General features: G+C 37.1%; 1 protein-coding gene across 1 annotated transcript; it reads right to left on the bottom strand.

Moving 5' to 3' along the window:
• Positions 1–2,858: 2,858 nt before the first annotated feature.
• Positions 2,859–3,338, bottom strand: LOC109171592 (agamous-like MADS-box protein AGL80). The gene has a single exon (XM_019320643.1). It carries the CDS (start codon positions 3,336–3,338, stop codon positions 2,859–2,861), a length of 480 nt encoding a protein of 159 aa, XP_019176188.1.
• Positions 3,339–21,822: the final 18,484 nt, after the last annotated feature.

The raw sequence follows: 21,822 nt of genomic DNA, 5'->3' as shown, positions 1-21,822 counted from the left end.
CAGTTTAATTAGCTTAGGGAGTATTATTGTAATCTCCATCCACTGTCAGTTGTATCCACCTTTACCGCCTGTTATCCTCCTTGTATAAGCAGTCTGAACCAGTGTTGCAAAAATCACGCCTAGGAGCTAGGCGCCACCGGGCCACGGTGAGGAAGGCCAGAATTGGCCTCCTCCGCGGCCAGGCGGCTAGGCGGCTGCCTAGCCGGCTGAACGAGCGATTTTTTTTTTTTTTTTTTTGAAAAAAAAGGTGTAGAAAGTTTGGCAAGGCATAACTTTTGACTCAGTCATCTGTTTTGGACAAATTATTTTTTTTTGAAATCGCATATTTTTCGAGATCTATGTGAAACAAACGGCTGTAGGCGATTTGGCCCCCAATTTCTCAAAAAAATGCTTCTTTTGGTCTTAATTTTAGTTTTTTTTTTTTATGTATTTAGATGGTTTCAATAATATTTTAAACTATTTTACTACCACTTACGTAAATAGTTTGTAAGAAAAAACTAGAGGAACTTTATATTTTATTAGTGAATTTTTACAAATTTTAATTAAATTTGTTTAAAAAAAAAAAAAAAAAAGGGCTCCTAGGCGCCGAAAAATCGGCTCCTAGGGGGCGCCTAGCGTATTTTGCAACCTTGGTATGAACTGATAACGAAGATAACAATTTTTCCTTGCATTGATTCTATTCTCTTCATCGTCAATCCTTCTCCCCTCTCCTCATCAAGCCCTGCATTCGTCAACAATCAAACCAACTTAGGAGAAATTAAAATAGGTGCATGTCTATTGATTCTATACAAAAATATTAATAACGATATATGTTAAAAGACTTACTGCTGTTACAATTCCCATCTCACTTCTTATTGGTGTCCATAATCATAAAACAAAAGTATTATATGTAAAGCGATAACAAGGTAATAATGAGGAGCAACAAATATGTACAAAGAACATGGAACTAACACATGCATTCATATGTTGCAAAAGAGTACAATTGTTTAGTCTTTTAAGACTCAATCTTTAAGATTGATTCGAGTACATGTACTCCCCATCTCCCCCTGAAGATAACAATTTTCAAGTTCTACATGATAAAATTATTATTTCAAAAGAGTGTGGAGAAGAGATATGGTACAATCTTCAAGATTATTGATAGGGATTATACCCCAAGTATATCGGCCTCCATGTATGTCCAGGGGCGTTTGATCAATATTCGGGTCAGGGTCGGGTGTCCCATGGGAAATATTTTATTCCCGTAGAGTTTGGATCCCGCCTATATAAAGGACGCTCCACACACACAAGAGGAAGGCCATTTTCAACAATCTAGAATACTCAAAGAGGCCACTCCTTTACTCTCTCTCGATATAGCACTTAGTCATTTTCTTCTCTTCCTTCTCTCTACAACATGGAAGGGCAATGAATAACAAAGCTCTTTGAGTTAAATTCTCCCATTTGCTTTCTACTTTACATAGACTGATGTACATACGAAATACATTATAGGAATTAAATCTATCGATTGTTACTAGAGTTGACATTTTATACAATAATCCCGTGACTCTTTTGGAGCTTACGTGGGTTGAATGTTTATATAATTTGTATAATATTCCTTAAACACACCCACTTATAATTTGTATAAAAGATACTTTATTATCGTCACATAGGGCAGTGAAGGTAAAATAAACATAACTAGCAATCATGGAATTTTTTGTTCTACAATAGTGCTCCAATACATAATCCAAGTTCCGCTACATAATTGGCAGTATAATAATAAATTTAGATATGCAGCTTATTAAAGTTATGACCTTAAAATTATGTGTCATTAGAAACTAATGTTTATTTGAAATATCCTTGATAGATTTATAGTTCTCAAAATGAATGAAAGTAAATATCACAACATGTTTGGTCGCCGAGAGTTATCCACTCAATGGGAATCTACTGTTGAAGTGCAAAGGCTTTATTTAACTAGAAATAGTAAAACAATTGACTGAGTAATTTCCTCCTCTAAATCGGAAAATCTAGAAATGAATGTGTACCATTAGGTACTTATTAAAGGGCTACTAATGGAATTAGCTCATGTTCTAAAGACAAATTTTTGAAAACCAAGTATTATCTCGACTCGCAGATCGAGTATTTCCTTGAAAGGAATTTTATATACCAAATAGTCTATTTTGGAAAAATGTCTTTGACGAATTTTTATGGATAAAGTATCATTGACTTATCACACTAACAATTGTTCAATAAATCTCTTGAAATAGATAAAGGACCATTTAGATTCAAAGAAGTTAATGTGGACATTTTGGGACTGATTGCTAGTTATGTTTGTTTTACCTTCACTGCACTATGTGAGGACAATAAAGTGTCTTTTATACAAATTATAAGTGGATGTGTTAAAGGAATATTAGATAGGTTATATAAATATTCAACCCACGTAAGCTCCAAATGAGTCACGGGATTATTGTATAAAATGTCAACTCTAGTGACAAGCAATCCGATAGAGGTCCGCCGCAAGCCGCCATGAAGTCCGAGTCCGACGTGAGCAAGACTGCCCCAAATGATGCTCTCCTGGATGAGTGGTGAAATCGGCGTCGAAATAGCACCTGGGCATTTCCGGAGCCGGCTGAGCAGGGACGGTGATGATTTAAATAATTATATATCAATCCAAATATTTTTAATATATTATAACAAATCCATTCCGTACATCGCACGGGCGAAAATACTAGTAAAACATAATAACATAACAACCATAAATAGAGAATTCAAAATTCAAAAGGAAAGACACAATTAAGCAACTCTGATCTGTGGACTATAACAATATTCAATATAATAGATGGAGCTGAGGACTTTAAGGATTTGTTGAGCTACGTGCTGGGCCCTCACTGAGTTGGAGCTAAAGCTGATGATGCTAGGATTATTGAGGAATTGTTGATAATTGCTTCAACCTTAACCTTGTTATCAATTTCAGCCAAATATGTGTTTATAACCCAACCTAAGTCATTAAGATCTATGAAACTCAGAGAATTATTAAGCTGATATCCTTGTAAGATCTGATACATCGCTAAACCCATCTCCGTCTCTCTATTCACTCTCTTTAGATTCAGAAGTTGAGTGCCTAATTTCTCAAACCTCTTTTCAAGGAATCTGCCAATGCTTTCTTCCATATCTTCAACACTCGGCCATACAACTGGACCTTCCTCAAAACGGCTGTACAGTATTGCACCTGCCTCAACACCGCACAGGATGCTCAGCTCATTAAGCATATTCAACATCGACTTCTTTTGTTTCTCGTAAGAGCTTTTTCTTTGGGTTTTATTCACCATAAAACCCAATCTTACTCTTCTTCCAATTCTTCGCATGGTTACGTTTGTGATGAGAATATGTGAATTGCAAAAACAAGAAGCTAAGGCATTGATTTATATAGAATAAAATGCATCATCAATTGATTATTATTAGGAATGGAATTCAATATCGTATTCGGTTCGTTGAATGTTGTCATTGAATGATTAATTAGGAAACATCAAACAATGTGATTTTACCAAAGAAAAATTATATGTTTAATTTTTACTTAAAATGATGGATTTGCTTATAAATTTTAATTTTTAATTCAAATAAAAGATATTTTATAATTGCATTCCATAATGGACAAAAAGGTTCGTACTAATTTCAAATCTGTTGTAATCATAACCTATAACTCGTAGCCATCCCCAAAAACGGATCATGATATAGCAACACACACACACAAAATATATATATATATATATATATATATATATATATATATATATAGGCGGGTTCAGGTGCGGCGGTGTCTTACGGTGCGGTTATTTCTTACGGTGCGGCAACACCAATAGTTCACCAAATATGCACCATCAACGTTAGGAAATACACCACACAAAACAGAGTAAACAGAGCCCTGCATCACCAAACACACACCATTAGGTGTGAGTAAAAACACCATACACTGTTCGGAAATACACCATTGGGGGTGGTGAGTTATATGGTGTGTTTTTTTGAGTCTGTGGTGTATTTTGTGATGTTTTATTACATTTCATTGGGGTGTGTTTTTATTACACTGTTGGTGCATATTGTTAACACTGTTGGTGTATTCTGGAATTTGACCGCATCGCCGCACCGTAAGACCCCGCCGCATAAGAGCGCTCTTCTATATATATATATATATATATATATATATATATATATATATATATATATATATATATATATATATATATATATATATATATATATATATATATACACTAGTTTTTTTACGCGCAAAGAGATAATGCCCAATGATTACTTTTAAATAAATATTTCAAAGTATATCAATACAATATTATATATGAGATGTTCATGCATAGATAAATAAATGTTGAATTTGTTTAATTATTTATATTTGTAATTTAAAGTATATAAATGCAAGATAATATATGAGATATTGATTATAATGTCACTAAAATAAATGTTTGCAACTTTGTAATAACGCTAGTCTAAATACTTAGTCTAGTTTTACACGCGCATTACGCGAATGAGTTAATGCTCAAATGTTTATAATTCAATAAATATTTAAAAATATATCAATGCAAGATTATATATGAGAATTTCGTATATAAGTAATTTAATGTCGAATTTGTTTATTTAAATATGTAACTCATAGTATATGAATACAATGTAATATAGGAGATTTATTATAGTTGCTACTAAACTTTTTTTAAATAGTAACCAAAGTATTTTTGTTGCAAAGGGTTCTAATATATTTAATGAATGCAACTATATACAAGATCAATGAATGAATCAACGGTACCAGTCCTTTAGGTGTTTTGCTCAGTGTTCATTTAGTTCAACCATTATTGTTGAATTAATTATTATGGATAAAGAAATTCTTAATTTAAGGAATTTAGATTTAGTAAAAATTTAAAAATTTTAATTATAATGTAACCCAAAAATATTGGACGATTGGTAAACATGATGTAACTTAAAGATTAAAATGCTAAAGAAAGTGTTTAGTTATTCAACAGTTTGAAGCAACAATTTGTTCCAAACCGCTGAAAATACAAACATTGCAATTTACAATATTTCCACTTAGCATTTTTTTTTTTTTTAGAATGCTTTCCCCAAAACACCTCTATATTAAAAAAAAAAAAAAAAAAAAAAAAATTACTGTAGAGCCATTTCGACTCCTTGACTAACAAGAGCCAGTTTCGCTGGCTCACTACTTGCCCATCAATGGATGGGCAAGCTTAATTTTTAAATTGGAGTCTTAAGCCTCCTTTTATAGGAGTCTCAAGACTCCCATGCTACTTTTCCCACATATGTGGGAAAAAGGGGAAAAACTAAGAGGTCTGGCTCCCCATATGTTTTTTTTTTTAATTAAATTATTATTATTATATTATTATTATTATTATTATTATTTATTTTTTAAAACTATTATTATTATTATTATTATTATTGTTATTATTATTATTATTATTATTATTATTATTATTATTATGAAATATATGTATACTCTTAGGTCATTTTACATGTTAATCTAAACAGTTAATTTTTTCAAATATCTTTTTACCAACCGTTGATATAATTTACAGGTCAAATTCGCTAACGTTAACCGCTAACTGTTGATTATCAAACAAGGACATTGCGAGATTGTTTCCCACTTCAATTTGTTGTGTGATTTGAATATTCTCTTTGTCAACAAATCTCTCAAGTAGTTAATATGATTGGCTTAATTATATTTTTTTAATTTTTTCTTGGTATTAATAAAATACTTGGTAAATAAATATATAACATTATTTTGTATTATAACTTTGATATTTAATTAAAAATTAGTGCACAAAAAAGATAATAGACAATATAGTGAATATAATCAATTGATGAATTTGAATGTAGAGAATATTTTTTACATTGGAGAAAAATAAAGACAATGGCCTTGTTTGGCAAACAACGGTTAGCGGTTAGCGTTAGCGGATTGTGTTAGCAGTTAACAAATAGCGGATAATGTTAGCAGGTTTGACTAGCGGATTATATCAGCAGTATGTAAAAAGATGTTTGGTAAAATTAGCGGTTTAGATTAACAGTTAACATGTAAAATGACCAAAAGGGTATACATATAATAATAATAATAATAATAATAATAATAATAATAATAATAATAATGATAATGATAATGATAATGATAATGATAATGATAATGATAATGATAATGATAATGATAATGATAATGATAATGATAATGATAATGATAATGATAATGATAATGATAATAATAGTCAAAATTAAAATCAAAATCAAAATCAAAATTTAAAAAAAAAATAGAAGAAATGTGATGTGGGATCAAATCTGATCCCACATCGAAAACAAATAAAAAAGGGGCGTTGAGCTCCCTCATTAAAGGGAACTCAACGCCCCATTTTGCATCCCAGCCCATCCGATTCCCACAACGAATGGGCAGGGAATTAGAAGCTTCAGACTTCATTGCACCGCGGTCAAAAACGGCGCCGTTATAGTTAACGGAGTCCGCTTGTTTGGTGTATTAAACACCAATTGACACTACAGTATATCTAAACCGACACTGCAGTTATATCAAAATGATATTGTAGGTATAGTGAAATGAAACTGCAGTGTATATAAAATGAAACTGAATAACATTTCACATATTTGAGTGTATATTGTACAATGAAGCTGTAATTATATCAAAATGATCATGTAGTTGTGTTTTAATGAAACTATAGTGTATATAAAATAAAATTAAATAACATTTTCACATATTTGAATCTATAAATATCGAATGAAACTATAGTTATATCAAAATGAAACTGTAGTTGTGTTGATCTCACACTGCAGTGTATATAAAATGACACTGAAGAACAGGGTTTCTTTTTGCAAAAGGGTGCGAAACGGCGGAAAACAAACACTGTTTATTTTCATTTAAAAAAAAAAAAGACATGCGGTGCATGATATAATTTGCCATTAATGAAGCCTGAGGCTTCTCATTTTAATAACAACAACATTAATTTTGTTTTTTTTAATATAAGGGCGTTTTGGGCTTGCCAAAGAGAAACGTTGCAGCGTTTCTAAAATCAGCGATTTGGAGCAAACCGTTGTTAACCAAATAATGGGACATTGTAGGGACAATGTAGCGAATATAATTAATTGATGAATTTGAATGTAAATAATTTTTATATAGGAGAAAAATAAAAATAATATAACTAATAAAATTATTTCTCTTATTTAATTTAGTGATAATGAATATTTTTTTTTTTGAATAAAGAAATTGTAGACACATAATTCTAAATTAAAGAAATGCATATGTATTATTTTTTTGGTGTAGCTACTAAATTATTATTTAATATAATTTAATAAGAGTAAAATAGAGTACTAATTATGCCAACTTTGATTGGGATGAGGTTCGATCTTAAGACCTTTCTTAATTATGTTAGCGATGAACTAATAGAAATTAACGAAAAAGATAATATTTAACGAAAAAGTTAACGGATAATCATATAATTAAAGATAAATTAGGAAATCGCAAGGAAAAATTAAAATCTTATCAATCTTAGCCATTCATCATTTGATTTAAAAATTTGACCGTCATTTTTTCTATCTATTATAGGCCTAACTCTCTTTGCCTCTTATTAATATATATATATATATATATATATATATATATATATATATATATATATATATATATATATATATATATATATATATATATATATATATATATATATATATATATATATATATAATGGAATAATAAATGGTCTACATAATGATCATTAAATATGTCCGTTACAAATATTGTCCACCATGAATTTAAAAATCACATGGGAAAAAACCTAGTTGAGGAAAAGAGTACATGATATTTGTAAAATCATAGATTGTACTGGTTGCCTCATTAAAAACCTTACTAAGGAAAACCCCATTGGAAAAGAATTAGTTAAGGGAAAAAGAGTGCAACCGAATCTTCACATATTTCACCACTCTTCTGGAGTCTATGTGAATAAAGGAATTTTGGTATAATTATTTTGAATTGTACCAAGTATGACAGCTCCTGTCTATTGAATCTATACAAAAATATTAATGACAATATATGTTAAAAGACTTACTGCTGTTACAATTCTCATCTCACTTCATATTGGTGTCCATAATCATAAATCAAAAGTATTATAAGTAAAGCGATAACAAGGTAATAATGAGGTGCAACAAATATGTACAAAGCACATGGAACCAACACATGTATTCATATGTTACAAAAGAGTACAATTGTTTAGTCTTTTAAGACTCGATCAATCTTCAAGATTGATTCGAGAACATGTACTCCCCATCTCCACATGAAGATAACAATCTTCAAGTTCTACATGATAAAATTATTATTTCAAAAGAGTGTGGAGAAGATATATGGTACAATCTTCAAGATTGTTGATATGGATTATACACCGAGTATACCGACCTCCATGTATGTTCAGGGGCGTTTGATCAGTATTCGGGTCAGGATTGGGTGTCTCATGGGAAATATTTTATTCTCGTAGAGTATGGATCCCGCCTATATAAAGGGCACTCCACACACATAAGAGGGAGGCCATTTTCAACAATCTAGAAGACTCAAAGAGGCCACTCCTTTACTCTCTCTCGATAAAACACTTAGGCATTTTCTTCTCTTCCTTTTCTCTGCAACATGAAAGGGCAATGAATAACAAAGCTCTTCGAGTTAAATTCTCCCAATTTCTTTCTACTTTACATATACTGCTGTACATACGAAATACATTTTAGGAATTAAATCTATTAATTGTCACTCGAGTTGACATTTTATACCATAATTTTGTGACTCTTTTGGAGCTTACGTGGGTTGAATATTTATATAACCTGTCTAATATTCCTTAAACACATCCACATATAATTTGTATAAAAGACACTTTATTAGCATCACATAGGGCAGTGAAGGTAAAACAAACATAACTAGCAATCATAGAATTTTTGTTTCTACAATAGTGCTCCAATACATAATCCAAGTTCCGCTACATAATTGGCAGAATAATAATAAATTTAGATATGCAACTTATTAAAGTTATGACCTTAAAATTATGTGTCGTTAGACACTAATGTCTATTTGAAAAATCCTTAATGGATTTATAATTCTCAAAATCAAAGAAAGTAATATCACAACATGTTTGTTGTTGAAGTGCAAAGGCTGTACTTAACTTGAAATAGTAAAACAATTGACTGAGTAATTTTCTCCTGAAATAAGAAAATCTAGAAATGAATATGTACCATTAGGTACTTATTAAAGGGCTACTAATGGAATTAGCTCATGTTCTAAATAAAAATTTTGGAATACCAAGAATTATCTCAACCCGCAGATCGAGTATTTCCTTGAAAGTAATTTTATATAACAAATAGTCAATTTTGAAAAAATGTCTTTGACGCATTTTTATGGATAAAAGTATCATTGAATTATCACACTAACAATTGTCCAAAAAATATCTTGTAGTAGCTAGATAAAGGACCATTTATATTCAAAGAAGTTAATGAGGACATTTTGGGACTGATTGCTAGTTATGTTTGTTTTACCTTCACTACCCTATATGACGATAATAAAGTGTGTTTTATACAAATTATAAGTGGGTGTGTTACAGGAATATTAGACAGGTTATACAAATATTCAACCCATGTAAGCTCCAAAAGATTCACGGGATTATTGTATAAAGTGTCAACTCTAGTAACAAGCAATCCGATAGAGATCCGCCACAAGCCGCCATGAAGTCCAAGTCCGACGTGAGCACGACTGCTCCAAGCGATGCTCTCCTGGATGAGTGGTGAAATCGGCGTCGAAATAGCACCTGGTCATTTCCGGAGCCTGCTGAGCGGGGACGGTGCTGACTGGAGAGGCCGGTGATGGATCGGCCTCCATGCATGCAACGTAGAAGCAACCGTCTCCAACACCTTTCTTGGCAATGGAACGTTGTCTTCCCATACGGTTGAATTCCGAGCCCTCCACACATGGTACAGTACTGCCACAATCAAACCAATGTTATTGTAACACCCCGTGTTACGACTTCTAACCCAAACTAATTATTTAATTACCTACCCTAAAAAGAAAATTAAAATCCATCAATTAACTAAAAAGGGATCCACCATAGCCCATGGACCCTTTTCCCTAAAACCAACCCCTTAGTCCTATAAGAAATAGAATTAGCAAGCCCATACCATTTAGATCCTAATTGGGACTCTTAGATATATATAAATAGGGGCATAGGAGGCACCTAGAACCCACACCACAATAACTTTCACCACACAAGAATTCCCATAGGAGAAATCAAGAAAGAAGAGATCTTAAAGAAAGACCCTTCATAGCCAAGGAATTTAATTAAGGCTAAGAGGTTACCCATGTCTCAACAAAACCTATTTTCTTTGCTATAATTATCTTCTTTGGCTTCCACTATATGCTTGTGTCTTGATACGATAATTGTGATGTGATCTTGATAATTGATGAGATGATTTTATGTGCGATCTTTATAATCTTGATGACGATAAGAGGATATTGATAATTGTGTGTTGATTCTTGATAAATCTTGATGTTCTTGATTTGAAAGATATAGCATGATTTTGTGATTTAAATATGATTAGAGCCCTAGGTTGAATTGGGAATTTGTATTATAATGTTCTTGATATATATTTGGGTGGGAATTCGCATTTTCGGGTGTTGTTTATGTTTAGAAGTCATGATAGGATGTGTTCTATGTGATTCTTGCTTTTGATCCATTAATTGTCTACGTGGTGCCGTTATTTGCGTTTAAAAGCGTCTAAGCATGGTTTCGGGTTCCACGGAGGATCCCGGGACGTTTATTTTGATAAAGAGTCAGTGGGGGGTAGGGGGACCCGCCACCTACCCGCTGCCCAAAGAAGACGCCGCCGGCAGCGGGTAGCCGGCGGGCAAGCGACTGCCCGCCAGGCATATCGCCGGCAGGTGGCCCTCCACCCACTGGCTACCCGCTGGACGTTGCCCACCTCGGGACTTTGGCTTCCCCGTTTGATTTTCTCCAACCCCCGTGGTGTCCGAACGGACTCCGTTTGTCGTGCATGAGTCTGGTTTGATGTTTCGGGTATCATTCGTAGGATAAAAGAGTCTTATGCATTGCATGCTAGTTGAATCGGTAACCCGTTGGCCTAGGAGGAAGATGTATGAACCCCTTAGGACTATTCTTAGTATGTGGATGATCACGCATAAGTTTATTTATACGCTTTCCCCCTTCCCAATGTGCTAATATGTGCTACTATGTGTTATGTGGGCATGATACCCCAATTTGGTTGCGATCAAATAAGTTATTCCTGAGCTGCGGTTCAGAAGTTGGCTACGGTCAAACTGGTTACTCATGAGCTGTGGTTCATTCTCCTGGCTGCGGTCAGTGATTCACTTCTTGGGCTGCAGTCTACATGGGCCTCGTGTTCTATGATCCACCGACTGGACGCGCCAGGCGGTGTGTAGGGCCACTAGCCCGAGGAAGGCCATAGCCCACCGAATGAGTGATTAGGCGGTGTGTAGGGATATGGTCGGCTGCGATCCACAGAGTGTATGGGCCAGCGGTGTGTAGGGTCGTAGTCCCCGAAGATCATTGCCCACCGAATGAGTCCCTCAGGCGGTGTGTAGGGCTTTGATCGGCTACGACCAACCGACTGAGCTCGTCAAGTGGTGTGTAGGGTCGCAGTCCCCAAAAGAGGATCACAGTCCACCGACTGAGCGCGTCAGTGGTGTGTAGGGCTGTGTTCCGCCGTTGAAACTATCGACGGTCTATACGGTTGGTTGCAATCAACCCCTTCATGCTGCGGTATGAGGTAGGGCGCTGCGGGGCCGTGTTAGAGCTATATGCGCTAACCCTCATGTTCGGGGTATGTGATTGGTCTCGTGGCGCCACCAAAGTGTGCTTGTGTGACATGAATATGGATTGAATGATGATTTGAATGATTTGAAAGTGAACTGTGACCTTAGATACATGTTCTTTATGATATTATCTCTATACAACTCATTATCATTGCTTAATGTGCTTATCCATACCTGTCGAGTTTATTCCTGGTTTTTAAAGCTAGAGTCTCCTAAGTATATATCTTCCTGCTTCAAAATGGTTTTCATATATCTATATATATATATATACCTATATTGTATTTCAACGCGTTGGAGTGGGTTACCAGCATCATTTGCTGAACAGATATATTTGGCTTTCAGGCACAAATGATTAGCTTCCGGAGCGCGCTAGAAGATTTTGGATAGATAGATAGTTTTTCCTTTCGACCCGCGTGTCATGATGATGTATTGAGGATACTTAGTTAGTTTAGCCTGTGCATCTGAGTTCTCCAGCTCAGATGTGGCATAGCACCCCGCACTCTTGTGTTTAGTAATGCTCTATTTTGGGATTTAATGAGAATTTACCTTTATTATATAAGTTTTAAAAGTTTCTAAATTTTGGGGTGTTACAGTTATCTTCAGAACAATAGTCCAGCGCATGCCTCAACCATGTAGGAAAAGTATTTCCAACTATAGAAGAGATAGGTAAAGTAGAACCATTCCAAACAAGTTGTGGAAAATCACACAAAATAACAAAGACACCATTAATTTTAATTACGATTTTAATTGATCTTTCTTATTTATTCTCCATCCAATGGAGGAAGAAGAACATTACAACTCTGAAAACGATGATGTAGAGGAGGTGGTTGAGGAGGAAAAACATCAACACTGGGATAATGATATATGGTGCTTGAAAGTGACACAAAGCAACACAAAGTCTTAGCTAGCCTCATGTTTTTGTCTTTAGCTCTCTTAAAGTATGTGTTGAGATTAAAAAGAACAAGAAAAATAATAATGGCTGAAAGTAAAGAAGACAAGATTTACGTGGTTCGGTAATGTGCCCATATCCACGGAGTGAAAGTATTCTTTTATTATTTGTGATGGTGATCCATGTGATGAGATATAGTCAATATATTTATAGGCATCTAATCTCCCTTTCACTCCTATTCCTTATATGAACTCATATTTCTAATCCCTATATGAGACAAACACAACAAATCTCCACCTTGGCGGATATGCTCTCTAGGAGAAAAGATAACTCAACAAATCTCCACCTTGGCGAATATGCCCTTTAGGAGAAAATACTTATCTAACCATCTCCACCTCGCAAATATGCCCTTTAAGAGAAAAGACTCATCTCATAGTCTCCTTGGATTAGGACCACTATATTCATTTAACATCTGGAAACACCGAACAAGTCCAAACAATGTTTGAACTTGTCACTAGTAACTGTCTTTGTCAACATGTCTGCTGCATTCTCACTTGTATGAATTTTTTGCAACAAAATCTCACCAGAAACAACCAACTCTCTAACCTTATGAAACCTTACATCAATATGTTTGGTTCTGGCATGATATACTTGATTTTTAGCTAAGAAGATGGCACTCTCATTTCACAGTGTAATTGAACTCCATCTTGCTCAATACCCAACTCCTTAATCAAACCTGAAAGCCACAAAGCCTCTTTAGCTGCCTCTGTGACACCCCGTAAATCCAAAATCTATTTAAGGATTAATTAGATAATTAATCCTAGCTTAATTGGTAATTTATTCCTAAAATCCTAAAAATTCAATAGTCGGAGGACTAGAAATTGACTAGTCAATCCAAGTCAAAGGGTTGTACTCTATGCTTTATGAATTGCTCCCTTGTCTCCTTACTCTTCCCACTTTAGTAAGGGCAAAGAAGTCTTTTCACCTTATGTTTGTGTCCCAAGCTAACCTAGCATCATCCTTCATTTCATTTCCCTAACACCCTAAACACAAAAGCTCCACCTTCTCTCTAGAAAATTGTTAGCTTCTTCTTCAAGACAAGTTTTGGGAAATCCTAGATCCTTCAAGTTGGTCTCCAAGATTCAAACTTTCTTAAGCTTGAGCATAAGGGAGGGTAAGATCCTTGGTCCCTTAGTGTTTTTAATACCTTTTTAGGTGTCTTTTCTAAAAGATAGAATCTTTGATATTTTTTGGTGTGTTCTTGAATTTGAAGTTGATGGAGAGCTTTAGGAGAAGCTTGTAAGGGTGTGAAAAGTGAAGGTTTAGGCTAAAAGAGGTAACCCATGTTTTACAAAATCTATTTTCTTACCTATATGATGATTTCTTGACTTCTACTTGTGATTTTTGCTATGAAATGTGAGATTTGATGCATTGTCTTGTGAGAATATATATCTAGAGCTTGTTATTAGGGTTCTTGGATGCCATTGCTTGGCTATTTCTTGGATTCAAATCATATTGTTGTATTTTGTGAGATTTTGGGTGTTTTGGACTTGACTTTGGACTTGGTATTGAAAATCCCCGAAGGGATTATTTTTGGTACAGGGTTGTACCGGCGGGCAGGGAACCACCTGCCGCCCCACCCGCGGGGTACATGCCTCGTGGGTGTTGTTACCCGCGGGGTACAAGCCTCGTGGGTGTTGGTACCCGCGGGCGGAACCACGGGTGGAGGTCCACCCGTGGCCCCACCCGCGGGGTACATGTTGGTGTTGTTAGGGGATTTGTTCCCCGTGATTCTTTTGACTCGGTAATTGATGCTTTGACTTCCCGATGTTGTTTTGTTGGGCTATTTGAGTGTCTTCTTGATGTTTCGTATGTCTAGAACTATATAGTAGGGATCCATGTAGGTTTTGGTGTCTTGAATCGTGCTAAGTGTTCAACATTGTGTTTCGTTGAACCGTGATGAGTCTTGTGTGTTCTTCGGAACTACTTTCGGTTTACCCGTTTGATGAGCATGCTAGTTCGGTGTTTAAATGCTAGCGTGTGTGTTGTTTGTACCTTCCTATCGTTGATGATAACTTGTGTTATTCATCGTTGTGGTTGGATTGTGATCCATTCCTTGATTGAGTATGGTTTCATATCTTCATTGTGATCCGTTGATTGATTCCTGTTGAGGTGTGGTGTGTGTGGTTGTACCTGGATTGCACGATTAGTGGTATGGGACACTAGTCACCAAGGTACGGCAGTTGTCCTCGTGGTGGCCATGACGTGATTATGGAGGTTGTGACCTTTGTGTAAGGTTCACGTATTTATTTCTGGGATAACATGTGTTATCCAGGGCATGTGTTGCCATGTGTGATCGGTACCCTCGTGTACTATGAAATCGGTGGTTATGTTGGAGGGACTATTGGAGGGGGAACGATGTCACAAAGGCATGTGTTGCCAATGGTTGTGTCTTTACTCTCTTGTGTTATGCATGTCGGGTGTTAATCTACTGTGTGATGGTAGGTTATGCCTCGAGCCGTTCTTGTGAGTCGTTATTACTTCTTGTGGTCTTGGGATGTGTTCCTGTGTCTTTGTTGTGAGTGCTTAGAGTGTTGTGGTAACTTCTGCTCTTGGTTTTGAACTTATATATATATATATATATATATATATATATATATATATATATATATATTCCGTTTTGCAAATGATTTTACATACGTATATCCTATCTATGTATGATATTTCACATGTATTGGTGGGTTACCAGCATTATTCGCTGATCGGGCGTCGTCCCATATTTTATGTGTTTCTTTCAGGTGATGAGTAGACGAGAGCGCGGTCTAGAACCTGTTAGCTTAGATCCCTTTATTTTGAGACGTTGTGGCCTGTGTACCAATGTTAGATATTAGTACTCCTGTTTCTGAATGAATTTAGATTGTGGATTTATGCAGATGTTTCGCCTGTGCGTTCACCTTTGGGTGGGCGTGGCATAGCACCCTTTTATTTCATATTTATATAATCCATGTTTAGTCTTCCACTGTGTATGATGTTTTGGCTAGTTATCTGCATGTTTAAGGTTTAATTTAGCATGGAAATTAGGGGGTGTTACAGTTGGTATCAGAGCCTAGGTTTGAGCTTAGGATGGTAGAGTCTAGACTTCTAAGTGGCTAAGTGTGGATCGAGACCTTAAGGTGACCATAAGAATCTAAGTGTTTAGGCTTAGGATCCTTAGGACGTGCGGTGAGGTTGTGAGTTCTTTTACCGTTTTCTGTTGTGCTTCCTGTGCTTTGTTTTCCTTTTAGCTTTGGTTCTCTTTAGTTAAGGCACCAGGTAAGGGTGTGGGTCCTAAGTTTCCTCCCGTTATTGTGTTGTTGCTGTAGAAGTTGAGGATGGCACCATCAAGACGTCGTGCAAGGTCTTCAGAAGCAGTCACCAGTGAACAGTTAGCTCAAAGCCTTCATCATCTGACGCAGATCACCCAGACGCTGAGCAACGCCCTTCTCAACAACCACCCTCTCCAGAATGGGAATCGTGACATAGTACGCCAAGTTGCAAGTCTCCGTCCCCCGATCTTCGCCGGTGAAGAAGATCCCGCTGTGCTGGACGAGTGGATCCGGATGTTTGACAAGATCTTCGAAGCTGTGGTTTACCCGAAGGATCGCCAGATGGAGTTAGCTACGTTCTACCTTAGGCAAGAAGCGGACTCGTGGTGGATGCTTGAAAGGCCAGCCTGTAGACAAGATCCGGAGTTTAGTTGGGAAGACCTGAAGGTTAAGTTATGTGCGCGGTTCTATCCTGCTCATGCCAAGGAGGCCTACTGTTGTGCCGCTGACCTTTACCGGGTACAGCAAGTTCAGAAAGGAATCCGGGAGGACCGCAAGAGGAAGCTTGATGGAAGTGTTACACCTGTGGTTAGGGGTTTGATGCCTACCGATGCCGAATCAACAAGAAGTTTTCAAAGAGATGGTTCTAAGAGAGGTAAGGCTCCCCAGCCAATCCGGAAGATCAAGGCTAAGGGAAGGCGCTCCGTTGCAAGAAGTGTGGAAGTGACCACCCCGGCGTGGACTGTCTTGGGAAAAAGATAGAGTGCTTTGCTTGTGGCAAGAAAGGTCACCGGTATTTTGAGTGCAGGGCTAAGAGGAAGACTTCAACGGACTCAACAACAACCTCGGCAAGGAAAGTCCACAGTCGTGAGGCAGATGCAAGTGGGACCGTTGAAGTAAGTTCTTGTACCCTTTTGTTGCACCCTCCTTCGTCCTTGTGCCCTTCCTTCCGTGTTAGCTTTGGGCGTTAGCTTGTTTGAGAGTTACCCATGACTCTGGTTAATCTTTCATTTCCCTTAGACAAACCTAGTCACCTTTTTGCCAAGTAATCCTTTTCTTTCAAACCTTGTTCTTGTTTTCTTTCCAAACCATCTTGTGCAAGGCGGCGGTGTCATCAGCTTATGAAGAAATCTGGCAAGGTCTAAGAGTTAAGCCGCGTTTGAGTCGAGGTAGAGATCCTTCAGTTCGACAAGCGTAGTGATCAGCTTCAAGGCGAAGTTTCGCCGGAAGTCGTGAACCCTTTTACCTCTTGAAACCGATCTTTATCCCTTGCCCCTTTTCGAGAAATCCTTCCTATCATTTCAAACCTCATTCTTGTTTCCTTCTTGATTCGACTCTGTTCAAGGTTGCAACCTCATCTTTTCTAAGTTGGGACTTTGAAAATCTTGATCCCCTTCCTAATTAACTTCTTCCTTGAGTTTAAATCAGATACCCTCCGTGGGGAAATTCTTTTCAACTCCTTTAAACCCCGTTTGATTCCTTGCTCCCTAAGTTGTAACCTCATTTACAATTCTCTTCCTCTTAATCAACATGGTCCTCGAATTGTTGAACCTAAACTCTCACCTTGATCTTCCCCTTTGAATCGAACCCTGTTCTTGTATTCCCCGCTTTTAATGATTCTGTGCAAGGTGGCAACCTTATTTCCTAAGTTGCAACTTTGATGACTTTGATCCTACTCCTAAGTAACGTGGTCCTTGAGTTTCTGAACCTTAAAACCCTTCACTCTGATCTTTTCTGTTGAGTGGTAAGCCTTCTTTCCCCTAACTTACCTTTCTCCTTTGTTACCGTTCCTGTTTTGAACCTTTCATCCGGACCGAAGTTTTGAAGTTTCAAGCGTTGTTTTGTAGAGAGTTGGAAGTGGTGTGCTAATGCAAGTGTTAAGTCGGTAGCCTTCATCAAGTTAGCCCAAGAGCTGGAGAGAAGGACATCCAACTCGTGTTTTGGATCTAGCAGTTGTAGCCTTGTCGGAAGTGACAGATCAAGTTCAAGCAAATGTCGAGCTCAAGTTAAGTAGTGGGGGTACCTTGTTTCCTTTGGTTGAAGAAGACAGCAGAGAACAGTTGAAGATGCAACCCTGGTTCTGTGATCCCGAGTGATCTAGTTTAGGGTTCTTGTGGTGTCAGTTTCTGTTTATGGCTTGTCCCTTAGCTGAGCCGTCACATTTTGAGTAGATCGTTGGCTAGTTTTGAGCAGGAGTTAGGCTCGGTGTGAAGTTAGCTTTCCTTTCCGGTAAATCTTTTATCTATCACCTTATCTTTCTTCCTTGTCTTACCTTTGTGAACCCTCAACCTATCTCTAAGTCTTGTCTCTCATTTTGTTAACCGACGGTTTTGGTGTTGAACTTCATTGTGACCAAGCCTATCGATCTTACTACCTTACTTTAAACCCTTGTTTTCTCTAACTTTAGTTAGTGGCGAACACCTTTGTTGCTTAAAACCTCGTTTGCAACCCATCTCTTAAGCTTTGTCATCCGTTTCGCAAGCCAACCATTTTTTGTTGTGGAACCTTGTTGCGTCTCTTGCTTGTTCTGTTAGTAGGTTCGTTGGTAGTTGTTTGCTCAGTTGTTCGTTTAGTCGTTCTCTCTTGGTTGCCGTGGTTGTTAGCTTGTAGTTTGAGTAGTTGGTTTAGTTGCTTCGCTTTTATGAAGACGCCGTCCGTCGCAGTTAACCAGAGATTGGACTAGCTTGAGGCCAGTTCTAGCCGAGGAAGAGCCGACAAAGAGTCTGATGAAGACACCGAGGAGTCGGAGAGCGAGTCCTTCTAGGGTGGAGTTGTTGCAATCTCGTCTCCTTTCTTTAGCTTGTTGTTATCTTTCTAGTTGTTGCTACCGCTCGTTAGTTGCTTGTTGTTTACCTTGTGTGTTCGTTTTTGCTTGCTTGTTGAGTTGGGTAGTTAGTTTTGTGGCTTGTGCTAGGAGCTAGTTGTCTAGATCTTGGGTGTTGGATAGAAGTTGGTAGTTGTGTTTGATTTAGAGTTTGATATGCTCAATATCCCCGTTGATTATTTCTTTCAATTCTTACAATGACATGACTTCTTGATCGTTTTTAGTACCTTTTGAATTCCTTGAGTTTGACCAAATAGGGATGTTCTTGACACTCTTGTCACATTGTTGTTCTATTTCACCGTTTGTTCTAATTCGTCGTACCCAAGCTTCGGGGACGAAGCTTCTTTGAAGGGGGAAAGGATGTGACACCCCGTAATTCGAAATTCAATTAAGGGGTTAATTAAGTAATTAATCCAAATTCAATTGATAATTTAATTCCTTAAATTCCAGAAAATTCAATAGTCGGGGACTAGTAATTGACTAGTCAACCCAAAGTCAAAAGTTGTACCTAAAGCTTTGTGAGTTGTTCCCTTGTTCCCTTACACATTTCATCTTAGTAAGGGTAAATAAGACATTTCCTTGGCAATAGTCTTTCAAGCTAACCTAGGAAGACACATTTCATTTCTTCAAACACTCTCCAAGAGAAAAATCATAAGCTCTCTCTCTTCTCTCTAAAAGCTAGTTAGCTTTCTTTCCAAGCCACACCTAGGGCTACCAAGATCTTTCAAGTTTGCCTTCAAGATTCTATCTTTCATACTTTTGAGCATCTAGGAGGGTATGATCTAAGCTCCTCTTGTGTTTTTAGTGTTTTCTATGGTATCTTTTTATAAAGGTGAAATCTTTATGTTGTTTTGGTGTGTTCTTGAAGTGGGTGTGGAAAGGGAACCTTGTTGGGAGCCTTGTGGAGTGTTGTAAGTGACGGATAAGTCTTCAAGAGGTAACCCATGCTCTACAAAATCTATTTTGCTTACCTATTTGATAATTCTTGGATTATACATGTGATTTTGCTATGAAATGTGAGTGTTTATGCATTGTCTGGTGAAAATGCATATCTAGAGCTTGTTATTAGGGTTTATGTATGCTATTGCTTGGCTATTCCTTTGATTCAAGTCATTTTGTTGTATTTGGTGAGATTTGGCATGTTTTGGACTTGAATTTGAGCTTGGAGTTGAAAATCCCCGAAGGGATTATTTTGTACAGTTGGTGTACCCGCAGGCGGAACGGCGGGCAGCGACCTACTCGCCGCCCCACCCGCAGGGAACGTGGTTTGGTGGGTGTGTACCTGCGAGCGGAACCACGGGTGGGGTTCCACCCGCGGGGTACATATGTTGGCTTGGCGGGGATTTGTTCCCCGTGATTCTTTTGACTCGATATTTGGTCTTTTGACTTCCCGATGTTCTTTTGTGGAACTATTTGAGCGTCTTCTTGGTGTTTCGTATGTCTAGAACTATATGGTAGGGATCCATGTAGGTTTTGGTGTCTTGAATCGTGTTAAGTGTTCAACATTGTGTTTCGTTGAACCGTGATGAGTCTTGTGTGTTCTTCGGAACTACTTTCGGTTTACCCGTTTGATGAGCATGCTAGTTCGGTGTTTAAATGCTAGCGTGTGTGTTGTTTGTACCTTCCTATCGTTGATGATAACTTGTGTTATTCATCGTTGTGGTTGGATTGTGATCCATTCCTTGATTGAGTATGGTTTCATATATTCATTGTGATCCGTTGATTGATTCCTGTTGAGGTGTGGTGTGTGTGGTTGTACCTGGATTGCACGATTAGTGGTATGGGACACTAGTCACCAAGGTACGGCAGTTGTCCTCGTGGTGGCCATGACGTGATTATGGAGGTTGTGACCTTTGTGTAAGGTTCACGTATTTATTTCTGGGATAACATGTGTTATCCAGGGCATGTGTTGCCATGTGTGATCGGTACCCTCGTGTACTATGAAATCGGTGGTTATGTTGGAGGGACTATTGGAGGGGGAACGATGTCACAAAGGCATGTGTTGCCAATGGTTGTGTCTTTACTCTCTTGTGCTATGCATGTCGGGTGTTAATCTACTGTGTGATGGTAGGTTATGCCTCGAGCCGTTCTTGTGAGTCGTTATTACTTCTTGTGGTCTTGGGATGTGTTCCCGTGTCTTTGTTGTGAGTGCTTAGAGTCTTGTGGTAACTTCTGCTCTTGGTTTTGAACTTTTATATATATACTAGTTTTTTACGCACATTGCGCGATTGGGATAATGCCCAATGCTTTTTTTTTAAATAAGTACTTTAAAGTATATTAAGGCAGGATTATATTGAAATTGTTCATGCATAGATAATTGAAGGTTGAATTTGAGTATTTAAATAGGTAATTCTTCTCCCAAAGGTTGAGTCCTCAACCCCAAGGGCCCCCCACACTCCGGCCCGACAGAGCATTGTGGGAAGTTGTAAATCACAGTGACTCAATGGTTCAGTAGACAGGGCCAAATGCTGATACGCACAAGGAATCTGCCCACTTTGGACATAATTCTCGCACTGCCGCCGCAGAGGTTCAAACGTTGGTCTCTTCTCCCAAATACTACCCACTAAACCATTTAGCTAAGCCCGTGCGGGTTAAATAGGTAATTCTCAGTTTACAAATGCAAGATAATATAATCAAGATTGATTATAATTGTCAATAAAATAATTGTATATGTATAGTTGAAACCAAATACGGGACATAAGGGAGAACACATAAAAATTAGGGCATAAAATATTAAATATATACTAATATTGTTTGAGGAGATTCCGACATTAGGATTTGTGGTTAAGTTCTATTAATACTTTAATATTAGAATTAGATTAATGGTGTAGTTATAATTCTATATTAGACTTTAATATTAGAATTAGACTAACGGTGAATTAACGAAAAAGTTAAATGGATAATCATATAATTAAGGATAAATTAGAAAATCTTAAAAGAAAAA

The sequence above is a fragment of the Ipomoea nil genome, unplaced genomic scaffold (assembly GCF_001879475.1).
Source record: "Ipomoea nil cultivar Tokyo-kokei standard unplaced genomic scaffold, Asagao_1.1 scaffold0322, whole genome shotgun sequence".
NCBI lineage: Eukaryota > Viridiplantae > Streptophyta > Magnoliopsida > Solanales > Convolvulaceae > Ipomoea > Ipomoea nil.
Note: the sequence above shows the minus strand (reverse complement) of the source record. Positions and strands in the feature narration are given on the sequence as shown.